This window comes from Lepisosteus oculatus, chromosome 1, assembly GCF_040954835.1.
Source record: "Lepisosteus oculatus isolate fLepOcu1 chromosome 1, fLepOcu1.hap2, whole genome shotgun sequence".
NCBI lineage: Eukaryota > Metazoa > Chordata > Actinopteri > Semionotiformes > Lepisosteidae > Lepisosteus > Lepisosteus oculatus.
In genome coordinates, this window is record NC_090696.1 from 43409399 (window position 1) to 43422903 (window position 13505).

At 35.4% G+C, this 13505-nt stretch overlaps 1 protein-coding gene across 1 annotated transcript; it reads left to right on the forward strand.

Annotated features, from left to right (window-relative positions):
- Positions 1–9436: 9436 nt before the first annotated feature.
- On the forward strand, positions 9437–11706 carry cytl1 (cytokine like 1). Its single transcript, XM_006629666.3, has 4 exons — positions 9437–9781; positions 9901–9945; positions 10763–10909; positions 11001–11706. The coding sequence occupies exons 1-4, from the start codon at positions 9632–9634 to the stop codon at positions 11097–11099; spliced, it is 441 nt and encodes a 146-aa protein (XP_006629729.1). The 5' UTR covers positions 9437–9631; the 3' UTR covers positions 11100–11706.
- The last annotated feature ends 1799 nt before the right edge of the window (positions 11707–13505 follow it).

Below are 13505 nucleotides of genomic sequence, written 5' to 3' on the forward strand. Positions count from 1 at the left end.
GGCAGGTGGTGTGAAAGCGGCTTCACTGCCGATTAACCCTTAGAGGCAGCGAGAGACCTTCTGGAAAATCAGAGAGGTTTTTACACACTTGAGCGAGAATGACAAAATATACATAATTGATATTCTGCTAGACTGAGCAAGGAAAACACGTGTGGCTACTGGCTGATTACATTAAATAAAGAAACCTTTCTCCCTTATTACTGCTGAGAATCAAAACTAACGCAGTTTGTGCGCTAATGGCGGAATTTGAGAGCACGCACAGACTTGTGTATAGATTTTTATGTACAGTATTTAAAACATGACAAGATCTTTATCTTCAAACTCAAAGAAATACAAATACAACTGAAAACTAAGCAGTCATTCTAAATCCATCAGAACTCAAAGAAGTAAATCACACTGGTCAGCTTTGCTTTTCTCAGTTAACTTCTCTTTTTAAAATATAAATGTCCGAGCTGTTTGATGCCCGTTTTATTGCTGCCTATGTAAAAGAAACTTCATTACTTAACATTACTTAATTTTGAATTAATGTTCTTATTGTTTTGCACTTAATGTGTTTATTTAACAAAAGTAACTGAATGGTAAACACCTTTTTATTTCCTCATTAAAAAATGATTAATGTTCATCCATCCATTTCCTAACTGCTTTATGCAATACAGGGTTGCAGGGGAGCCGGAGCCTGTTCCAGCAAGCAATGGGCGCAAGACACAATACACCCTAGATGGGACACCTGTCCATTGCAGGACACACATTATCCTATATGCTGTATATGTCTTTGGACTTTGGGAGGTATCTGGAGTAACTCCATACAGTTAGCACCCCAAGAATTGAGCCTCCAGCACAGCAAAGCAGCAATGGTAACCAGTGTGCCACTGTGTCCCCATTTGTTACATTCATGTCATTACATTATATTGTATTGTAGCGTCCTCGAGTTCACGTGGGTATGCGCCCTCGCCTCTGCCACCTCAAGTCGGCTCCCTACGGTCGGGGACCCAAACGCAGGTCTCTGGCGTCGCTCAACAGGGACACAGCCCATTGAACGGGAAATCTCCCGTCTGCCCAACGGCTGCGGTCCCTGCTATTCACAGGGAAGGGCAGTGATGTCACCACGCTGGTAAGCCGGCTCGAACAATCTGCAATGGTGGCCGTTTGCGTTACAGAACAATATGTCATTATATGAACAAAAAGTCATATATTAACAGGTTCAGCTTTTACAGGGAAAGTGACACACATTATAGCGTGATAATAATTTTTTTCAGTTTTAAATGTATTTTCACATAGTTCCCATATGTGTTGTGTGGTTTGTGTTTCACTTGAACCGTTGCTTATTCTGATTAAGTCTGCTGGGTTGGCTTTGTCAATGCCTTTGGGGATTTTGAACACTTGTATCATGTCCTCTCAGTCTTCTGTGTTCAAAACTAAAAAGGCTTAGTTACCTCTGTCTGTCAATACCTGACATTCCATTAAGCCCAAGAATATATTTGAATGTTCTTGTACGGACTAATTCCAGATCATCAATATCTTTTCTGTAGAGCAGCGGTCCTAGTACAGATACCTGTGGTACTCCACTAATTACATCATTCCAATTTGAGTATTCATCCCTTATCTACATTCTCTTGCTTCTGTTTATTTCTATTGGTTGAGCACAATATTTGAAACAGAAGTCACATAAAAATCAAAACATTAAACTCAGCCCCCAGAAATGAATTGTGTTGTCCAAATGACACACTGTGAAAAAGACAAAAGTTACTAGAAATGTTAAAATCAAAACAATATAACCCATCATCTGATGAATAGCTCTTTGCACAAGTCACTTAAAAAAGGAACAGTAAACACTATCATCATCAGAACTACATGCAACTAAAGGTACTGTACATGCGATCTTACTGTGACCTGCTCATTGATAATGTAACCATATGAAATGGAAATATTTAGTAACATAAATGGAAACCAATGTATTCAAATACTCATAACTGAGACTTGAGAGGAAGAATTGGAATTGGAAGATATTGATTTTACCAATCAAAAGTGCTTGAACAAAAAAAATACTGTAAGTCTACATTAACTGTATTTTCCAAATAAAAAAACAAAATAAAATCTATAACAAAGCATATAGCTAGAAAACAAATGATGATACTATAAAAAATAAATAGGAAAAAAGCATACATTTAGTGCATTCTATGATGCACGTCAGGCCACATACAGTACCATATGTTTATCAACACCACACAGCATGGTTTCCCTGGCAATGCAGTGAGGGAAAGACCTCTGGCATGTCTGGACCACCCCTGGCAGTCCCTTACAGAGATCTCCTGAAAAGCTACATTTGTAGCATCTAGTAGTGACATTTGGTCATAGGGATGTTTATTGTAGGCCTTCCATCGCCAGGCAACAAGAACTGCTTGATGGAGTTAAGGACTGGAGAGTATGGAGGGAGGAATTGCATAGACATGTATGGTTGGGCTTCAAACCACTCTCACTTTAGGTGAGTGGTAGGAAGGGAACATTGTTCCATATCACCAAAATTTAGACTATTAAGCCCCAACCTCCTGTCTCTCTTCACGTGCAACCCGTTTTATACTGTATATTGAACATCTAGAAACATGATCAGACATATAGTGCTGTAAGGTACAATTGTAAGGATGTGGGCAAGAACACCATCTCTTTAGATAGCCACACACATTTATATTCACTCTTCTGTGACCAGGCACATTAACTCTTGCCCTGTGACCAATAATGTTCGTCCCACGCTTCCTGACTTTGGTCATATTGAATCCACATATACAGAAACATGTAGCACCACATTGGCTTCTAGATTAATTATCCTCTAAGGGAAGAATAAACAAAACAATTTAAAGTCTCTACAATGAAATACAGTGATATTATGTAAGATAAAACATAACTACTGTATGATTATGCCTTACTCATACATACTCATATCTCAGCTCCTTTAGTCTGTCACTATTTCTAAGGGCACCCTATAGAACTGCATTCCGAGGTGGTGTTGTTTCAACACCCTGTCAATTGCTGCAGTACAGATACTATTAAAAGACAGTATTGTCCTCAACAATAGCTGCCTGGATGTCCTGCAAATGTATGGCATTGCTTGCAAGCAGCAATTCAACATCTGCAGCCTCCTGTTAAGCATTGAAAGTGCCTTGGTGTCTTGGCAGGCAGAACAGGGTTTTTTGGCAGTTCTATTAAGGAAAACAATACATTCTGCTGAAGTGTATAGAATAAGAGAAAATTCCATACATGCATTTCATACAGTAAGGTATTATTGTACTTTGAAGTTATGTAGGATCTCTTACCTATTCTCAAGCCTGAATATTCTAACAAATTATGCCACAGTTGAATGACTCAAATTGGTCGGCACCCTTTGGCCAGCTTCATACAGTAATAGACCATTATTTATCACATGGTCAAGAATAGCTGCCTCTATATTATTTGGCACATCAACTGCCTTTGTCTCTAGACGTCTGGTCCCCCTCTTTATCCTGTTTGATCATCCATCTCCAAACAAAACCACCTCAATAGTGACCTCCTTTCTATGTGATTATGAATTGAGTGATAATTTCACATATAAGGAAGATTAAATGTGTGTAATAGGGTTTGCATGTGGGAGTAATTGTTAATAACTGGGGGCAAATAACAGGGTTTTGTTTGACCTGATATTTCTAAATGATTTTTGTGTCATTTGTAGAGCATTGTCTTTACCGTTTTACACAAGTGGTGCTTGGTATTTGGATTTTGTGTGAAAGCAATAATAAATTGCCTACAATTTTTTGCTGAAAATGTTTCCTATGGGTTTTGATATTGTGAGCCACAGTTGAGAAAAAACTATAATTCACAATCTAAACACATGCATTTCCCTAAAAACCAACTGACTGTTTTTTGAGAATTAATCTTTTATAACAATCACTTATATAGTGCTTTTTTGGATACTCCACTCAAAGTGCTTTACAGGTAATGGGGACTCCCCTCCACCACCACCAATGTGCAGCATCCACCTGTTCCTTTTATGTGGAACTTTTTAAAAAAAACTGTCTGAAAATCTACATACAGTACTTTTGCTGGTTAGGCCAGTCCAAATCTATGTTCATAATTACTTAGTATGTGATTTCACCTCTGAATTTCTCTAAATTTCATTCTAATAACTGTTTTCTTAATTTTAAATATATTAGAAGTCAGAATGATTGGTCTAGAATTACTTGGTTCAATTTTGCTACCCTTTTTCTAGACGTACAATACATTAAGAATTCTCCACTCTTTGGGTACTAGCCTTGTGTCAAGTGACTGTTGGAAGAGTTTCCTGAGAGAAATTGGAAAGATAACATTGGGTATTTGTTAATCATGGGTGCTTCTAGTTTCTAGTACCCCAAGTATCAATGCCTGTTCTATGCGTATATGTAATACAGAAATGTACCCTTCTGTTGCCTGAGGCATGTTTTTGACTTCTTCCTGAATGAACACCTGAGTGAAGTACTCATTTAGCCCATCAGCCATTTCCCTCTCATTGTCTCACAGTTCCCTATTGTTCTGGTTATATTTTATTTCATTCCTAACAATTATTTTGATGCTGTTGTACTGAAAGATCTTATTATTTATTTAGTCTCCATTGCAATATACTGTTGCCTTTAGATCATTTTTATTAATAACTTTCTGTTCCCTTTTTCATATCTATTTTATCCCATTTTACGTCTCTTCAGTTCTGTTTCATTCCTTCACAGTCTGCTTTCTGGAAATTGAACATTTTTGCTTTGGACTGAACCAGTAGCATTTCAAAACCATTTTGAAGCATGCAAAAATAGCATTTTGAAGCATAACCTTTCATGATAGCAGTTCCTTAATGGGTTCCTCACCTATATTTACCACACTGTCCTGATTGTTTGGAAAGGCATGGTCTGCTGTATACAAGCATTTCCTTTGTAAGTACGCTAACAAATCTAGGTAGGAAAACAATCATTAAGCATGCCTATCATTTCTGTTTCTTCTGCTGACATTCCCATAGGTTTTTCCCTATGTGAGAGTGTATATCAGAAGCATGGAAAAGTCTTCCATAAAAACTTTCTTCTTTTACACATAAATTCTTAGTTTATTATACAATGTGGAACAGAACTATAGTCATTTCTGCATGTGGCAGTCCCCAAAACAGTGTGTATACAATAATGTCACATTCATGTCCCTGTTCCTGTGATTCCAATAGCATCCTTATTGTCGATCTCATATAATTTGTTTCTGGGACTCACAGAATTTAGGTATAAATATTTGTTCCGTTTCTTCCTTTCATTTTGCTTTCCATGACACTTCCTCTAGGATTTTCTCTTGTTTTAAACCACCTTCAAATCTAGTTTTTCTTGGATTTGTGTACCAAGATAATACTGGTGCCCTTCTCATTTAGAAGTAATCCTTAACATCTGTACAGATAGCCTTTGGCATGAACAGGTAAACAGAGGTCAAGACAGATGAGACGTTATTCTGTACAACAATTCATTATCCATGTGCTGAGCTGAAGGTTTAACATTTGAAATTTTACATGTTTGCCTTTGCCAGATTTCTGAAAAAACCACTGGTCTTGTCCTTTAGTTGCAAAATGAAAGTAAAATCTTAGACTACATTCCAGAGTCATTCCTTTTTAAATCCAACTGAACTCCTGGTTGCTTAATTAACTATATAGCTTTTAAATGTTCTCCATTCTAAAAAAAATTTGGTTTTCAAGTTATTAATAAGTAGCGGGGGTGGCACGGCGATGGTTAGCATTTGTGGCCTCATTTCAGTGGGGCCCTGTGTTCAGTTCTGGGTTCCTGGCTTCAATTCAAAGACTTGAGGTGCTATCTGCATCTAGTTTATACTGTACATGTATGTCCACCCTGTGTTTGCAAGGGTTTCCACCATGTGCTCTGGCTTCCTCCCACAAACCAAAGACATTCTCGTAGATGAAATGATTTCTGGGAAAACTGGCCCTGGTGGGTGTGTTTGTGACTGTGTGTGTCATGTGATGCACTGGTGTCTCGCCCAGCATGTTTTCTGTCTTGCACCCATTGCTTGCTGAGATAGGCTCCCCTGCATCCTAAAATAGAGAATGCAGCTTGAAAATGGATGGGCTAAACTTAAATAGTATTATTTATGTCTATATAAAATATTTATGTCTATATAAAAACTACCTTACAAACACAACGTTTCAACCATGGAGCCTTCTTCAGATGTCTTCACACCTGAAGAAGGCTCTATGGCTGAAACGTTGTGCTTTCTTTCTTCTCTTTTCAGCATGGAATACACCTATTACTTGTTCCTTTGAAGCCTATGCATGCTGATGCAGCTACCCACCTGAATAAGTTATTAATTATACTTACAGTTAAAAAATTAATATAAATGCATTTAAAACAAAAAACAACATTGGAATCATCAGAACCTGAATTGGGAAACACATTTCTAGTGAGTTATGCAGTCTAAATTACTATCTACCTGTAGTGTTGTTTCAAAACATCAGTCTATTGTTTGCTTCCTCTGAGACAATGGCTGTCATATTTCAATGACACGGTCATTGTTAGATCCACCAGAATAATTGAAACAGTGGTTCATGCCTGTGTACCACTGGGGAGGAGGGAGGGGTAGTGTCTGTAAAGAAAATTATGTTAAGGACTGCTGATGTGTTCATTGATCAAATCAAATTTTGATCACAAAGAAAACTTCAGTATGCTAGTGATGCAAGTGAATCCTTTTCTGCAGTGCTCTCTTAATTTGTTATATAAAACAAAAACTCGCTTAAGGATGTTCATCCCATTACCAGCTCTAAACCTTCTACATTTTCTCTCATCTTGCACTGAGTGCAAAATGGTAATGTGGGTTAATCTTAAATCCATTCCAATCTATTAAATATTTTAATTAAACCTCATGAACATTTGCTCTTAACTGCAGAGCTCTTGAAGTTTATGCAGGTTTGTGTAGACTCTGAAAATATTCTGATATTTCTGTGAATCTTTCCAACAACACAAAAATCCTTCTTGTAGTATGCTTGAACAGTATACATTATTCTCAATACCGATACAATTACAGAATTACTTCCCTTTAATACCTGTAATTCTTATAATATCAAGGTATACAGTCTGTGCTGCACTTTAAGATTTTTTAACTAGTTTACTGTTTGCATGTGCCACACATTTTCTTCTGACCTCGTCAGCAGAGACTTTGGGGGGAAAAAAGGTCATTTTGCCCTAGTTTTTGATATTTCCTGAAAACTTACCTTAATCATAATTCCAAAAAAAACATTGTTAGAGGCTTCTCTAACAATGCAGAAACATCTTATGATACGATGGAGATATACACTGAACAAAAAGCAACTTATCAAGCAGTCTCAATATTATAAAAAGAGATTGTATACAACAGTCCATCAAAGTCGAAGTTATTCAATTTTGCCAACAAAAAACTGTAATATATAACTGAATAACTGAAATTACAGGCATGAGAGAACAGAGTAACAGATATGCAGCCAGCTGCATTGTTTTCAGAGTTCTCCCACTTAAAACAACCTTCTCTTTTTTGTACAAATGAAACTCTGGGTGTGTATTATTAACTTCAGCATCTGAACTCAAAGTTAGTTGTAAGTTTTGTTTTATTTAATATTTTCCCATCGTGCTAATTAAATAGATGGAAAGAAGAAAGTGGATACAGAAATATAAAATGGGAATCCCTAATATCTTATATAATAGCTAAGGATAATGCAGGAAGCCAGGATTCTCCATTCAGTCTGTAGCAATAACTTGAAAGCTTCTCTTCTGTAACTTAAAGTGATGAAAAGATTACAAAACCTATAATTGCTATTTTCTTCTGCAACACACAACTCTAGAGGGACACCTAGTGACATATCTTAAAAACAGCAAGTACCTTATCTTTCACTGTATTTCTTTAAATACTCCTTCCAACAAAACCTTTTTAAATGTTTATTGTATTTTAATTTTATATGCATTATTAATGTTACCTTTGATAAAATTAACTTTCTGCTATATTCTTGAGGGAATACCAGCACTTCTTGTTCAATCTGCAATTACAATCTTAATAACAGCCTAACTAATAATAATAATATTTTATTTATTTTTTTGTTGATTTACCTTATTGATTATGACCGATTACAATTTTAAGTTTGAATTTTTTTAATTGCATTTGTATTTATAACTCTGAGAGAATATCTGTTCACTAAATTAGAGTGTAAAAAAACTATAACTAGTTCCTTCTCCTGCATGTTTTTGTGTGAAAGACTTGATTATAAAAAATAATTAAATTGGACTAAAATATATTTCCATGTTTAATGCATTTTATTTTATCATGCAATTTTAATTTTAGATTTCAATGGAATTTATATTCTGAAGCCATGGTCAGTGTGGAACAGGTTTCATGGTTTGGCTAAACAAAATAAATTAGATCTACTTTTGGGGGACTTTGGAGTAGAATAAGATTTATTTCTTCCCTCTTGTATAAGGGCAGCCACAGCATACAATATGCAATTGATGCAGTTCAACCAGAAAATTCACGCTTGTCATGCAAGTAATCTGAATAGACATTCAGTAAAATAAATGGTGTTTCAAATCACTCAGTGGCAGCTTCACAAATTCTTTGCCCATTTTTATAACATGGAATCATTGTAACCTTGCTTTCTCTGCATGCATAAAGTGAATTTTTTAATCAGCAGTCATATGGTTTTAGACCACAGTCATGCATACAGTATCCAGTTCTTCAGTAAAATTAAAAACTGTATATCATTGCAAAGACATCAGACATAGCATTCTTTTACTTATTTTTTTAAAGAAAAAATATTATTTTGCTGCAGATATTGCTTCTTGGAATGGATTTTTAGGAAACGTGGACCCACAATACGACTCTGCCCTGCATGACTGTGCCGCAGTGCTGTGATGCTAAACTCCAATTGATAAGCTGAACTGTATATAGATGGTAGTGCAGTATTATTCCACCCTCATGCCTCACACCCTTTCCAAATTTTGCAGATAAAAAAGTCAATTTGAATAGAATACAATGCATTTACACAGGTCTTAAAAATATATTTGCCAAATTATCCTAGACGACAAAAACAACACTAATAATAATAATAATAATAATAATAATAATAATAATAATAATAATAATATATTAAAATTATTGTTCAGACATTGTTAGGTGTATTTATCCAGTTAAAAAGCATAATTCTGAAAAGACCTCTTGTGATAAGGCAGCGCTTTACGTAGCTCTACGGACTGAAGTACTTTAACATTTGCTGCCTTAGCCAGTGTAAATAAACCGGGGCAACACAGGTTTCTCAAATAAAAAGCTACTTTATAATCAGTTACAACAGCGTTCTGTGCAGCTTTTTTGAACGTTTTTGCGCAGAAAAAAAGAATGTCTGTATAATTTTAATTATGAAACATCGGCCTGAACTGTTCGCTCTTTCCAGAATCAATGGACCGTGTTTCTTCATGTTTACATTTCGTGGCTGAACTCTGGTGACGTAATTGTTGTTTGTGTCTCCAGCTGTTGAAAAGGAGCGAAAACTGACAGCCAGGAGTTAGTCAAGAAAGTTTTCCCACCTCGTGTTTTACTACTTATAACGTGCAGTGGGAAAAGAAAAGGCTGTGAAAGCAGCACGATGAAACCCGGAGTAGGTACTTTTATTGTTCTTTGCAGTCTGATTTTCCTGGCAAACTGTGCTCCACCACCGACATGCTATTCCCGAGTATTAAGTTATAGCAAAGAAATCATGAAGTTCATGGAAACGCTTCAAAAATCCTATCGTACGGTAAGACTTACAAATAATAACAATTACAATTATATATATTTACAATTATTTATAATTATTATTAAAATACTTACAAATGGTGATTGAATGGTATTGATATTTTTTTCTTTCCCCCCCAGAAGTCCTGTATGGAAGCATTACCTAAAATGTATCTTGATGTACATGTGAGTTCACCTTTGCTGCATTGAAATGTTGTTCTGAAGTACTTTTTAATGCGTCAGATATCATGTATGGATGTTACTCAAATAACGGAAATGTGATGCATACAATATCTTGTACTCCACACAAAAATGTTCCAAATAGCGAAAACAAACATAATACACGGTGCGGTAATTCCTTTACACTACAGCATACCATGTACTTTATGTGTACATTTAGGAATACAGTGTCCTAAATAATCTGTTTTATTTCGATATAATGAGACAATTAAAAAAGACGTAAAACATCTTTCGATTCAATATGCATCAAAAAACGCATAGTATTTTAAAAAAAAGTGTACTCTAAAGAGATATCAATATAGTTTATGTGCGTCAAAGAAGCGAATTAAAAAAAACGTTTCGTTGTGGAATCTAGACAAAAGTAATTGAGTGTAAGCTGTGTTCTACAGGCTGTATGGTATATTAATGAAAATTTGTTTATCATTTCAAACATCTTTAATTGTGGTCTTCTGAACATGTATACCATTAAACGTATATTATAACCCTGAAAGCATTTTATATTGCTGGAACACTACATACTCTATATACACATGCATGCTTATTTTGTCGTTGTTAGTCTTTCAATAGTATTTTAAAAAGCTTTAATATGAAAAAAAAAGCTTTTTTGTTCTCCACAGCTCAATATGCATTTTACATATATAATTTATTGAGAAAATTGAATGTATGTATAGGTGCACAGTAATGCTCAGCTTCTGCACAGAAATCTTGGTGTATCTGCCAGTGCAAGTGTTTAATTCACTGGATTGTTTCTTTTTCTTCCTAGAACTCTTGTATTATGCCGAAACTTAGAGATTTCTTGTATGTCCTCGAGAATCTTACTAGACCAGAGTGCCGGGAACGTCCAAGAATACTGGGTTTGAAGCGTAAAATCAGAAGTCTTTACATCATTATCAACAAAGTTTGCTATAGGGTAAATTACCTAATTATTTTCATGACTTAGGCCCGACTCTGTCCTTGTTGTTGATTGCAACGATAACTCTTTTTTGTTTTGTGTTTTTTAGGACTTGGTGTTTTATACTGACGATTGTGATGCCTTGGTTACTGGTGAAAGCACACCAAGGCAAGGAGGAGACCAACTTCCACTTTATGAAGAAAGTTGAAAAAGAGAAATCTTAAGCAAAACAAAATGTGCTGTTCACCTGAGGTGTAGCCCACTGAATAATTGACAAAGTGCATTTCACGTAGTTGAGGAGGTGTCTCTGCAAAAACGTACCACAGGATACAAAACTTTCCACAGGAAATGAACTGAATGCCTACCATTCCTCAGAAACCTTCAAAGAAGAAAATGCATCTCTTAAATGAATTATATTTACCACACAGTAATAGTCAAAGAAAGTTCAGACTAAAAGTGAAATAGCTGAAGAGTATTTCCTTGTATAAACAAAAAAATATACAGACTAGACTAAAACATGAACTCAAAATTGAGTCCATTCTACTTATTATGCCTAATTTCAGAATGTTAACTTTTATTTCACATTTTATTAAACTGCTACCATATACTGTATGTGTGTACCATGAATAATACATTATTATTATTATTATTATTTTATTAAAGTTGGGAGGATTGTATGCATTTGGAGGAAAAACTGATCTGCATTTGTCTAAGCTTCTTTTGTAGATTGTGTCTGCAAATAAGCATTTGTGTATTGTTATTATTTCTTTTCTGACTGGTAATTCTACTTTTTACAATAAAACTGATATTTTTGATTTTGTTATCAAATTAAGTCTTCAGGAATTCAGTAATATTGATATTCTCTTTTTTCAATAAAAAAACAGAGACGTGTGAACGCTAAACAGTTTGGGATAAGCACAAAATGTAGCATTTCAAAATGTGAAAAAGGAATAAGTCATGCTAGTTTTTCAGGTGGATAGACAGAACTATTTTATGCAAGTTTAATTATTTACATTAGAATATTTGTAATCTTGCTCTTTAAGCAAAATAACTGTGGCAACAGGCAGTCTTTACTACAGCAATTTGCTTCTGCAGTACTTAATATACTCTTAGCAACAGCACATCATATAAAGTACGAATACTATCTTAATGTTGTATTTCTGTACTCAGCTAATTCATTAAATGGCACGCTATTGCAGTGTTGTTAAAACTAGTGTGTACACGATTTCTACAATATTCATAAAAGACTGTACTAAACAACAGAAGACTTTAAATTAAATGATTTTCAGGATCATGAGAAATCCACACAAAGGCATTTCTGATTGTGTCATGTACTGTAAGAATCATAGCATTCTTAGGGGAGAATTTGTACCCAAAAGTAAGCTCAGAAAAGTTTTGATTTTTGTTGATGTTCATTTGGAAATTCAACATACATTGTCATTATCAGAAAACATATTGTGGATGGATGAAACACAAACTGCAAACTCGCCAGTGCAATGTTTGCCACAGAAAAGTAAAGCTCTCTGATACATAAAGACTAATCTGTTTTGACTGGGGGTTTTGTTACATTACCTGGACCTGATTACTTGTTAAAACAGTGAGACAAATGGATTTCAAAGTCTGTAAGACATTTTAGCCAAACATAATACTTTCAGAAAAGCAGCTCAAGCATGATTGCAGATGAGTTTGTTTTCTAGATAGACAGCCATTCAAAACCTACAACCAAAGGGTCAAGGGCCTTTGAGCTCAATGTTCTTGAAGAGCTCTTACATTCTCCAGACCTCAAGCTAGTAGAATAGGGTATTGCGAGAACAGATCACATGACATGAAGCAGCAGAACCTGAACTAGCTGGAGAAATCCTGCATGGATGAGACATGTTCCCAGGAACCTACTTTTCTGACAGGCTAATAGACCTGAATCTTTTTAGTTCTTAACAGAGAAACTTAGAGATGACCTTATTCAAGTACTCAATACTCAAAGTCACTGACAAAGTCAACCCAAAGATTTTTTCAGATCCATCCGTTAAAGACAAACCTGAGGAAGTAAATGAAAACTATGAGAAAGAACACCTAAAACACAGGACCAAAGGCAATTTTTTAATACAAAGGACTGGACATGTGAAACAAACTACACAGTCATGTTGTCAAAGCTGATACCTTGGCTGGGAATGGCTGGATAAAACCATTGGATCAATTAACTGATACCAATAAAATGGGCTATATGACTCGAACTTGCATATTAGGAAATACACATCTGCTTTATCCTATTTTATCTATAGAGGGTCACAAAAAGCTGAATTGTAATTTAGCAGAATGAGAGTACATGGTGGAACTACACCCAGGACAAGATGCCAGCCCATTGTAGGGCACCACAACACTGTAGAATCCATGGAAATTATTTCATTTCATACAGTATCTAACACTTTATGTATCCCTGTAAAACGGGGCTAAATGAAAATATTGAATAAAATGAAAGAAGCACACATTGGCTACTACTCAAATAATGTGTGACCTATTGTGACATATTTAGATGACCATGCGATTACGTCACACTAAAAATCATTAATACGGAAAAGGGTTACTGTTACTATGACAACGAGAAAGATAAAAATTG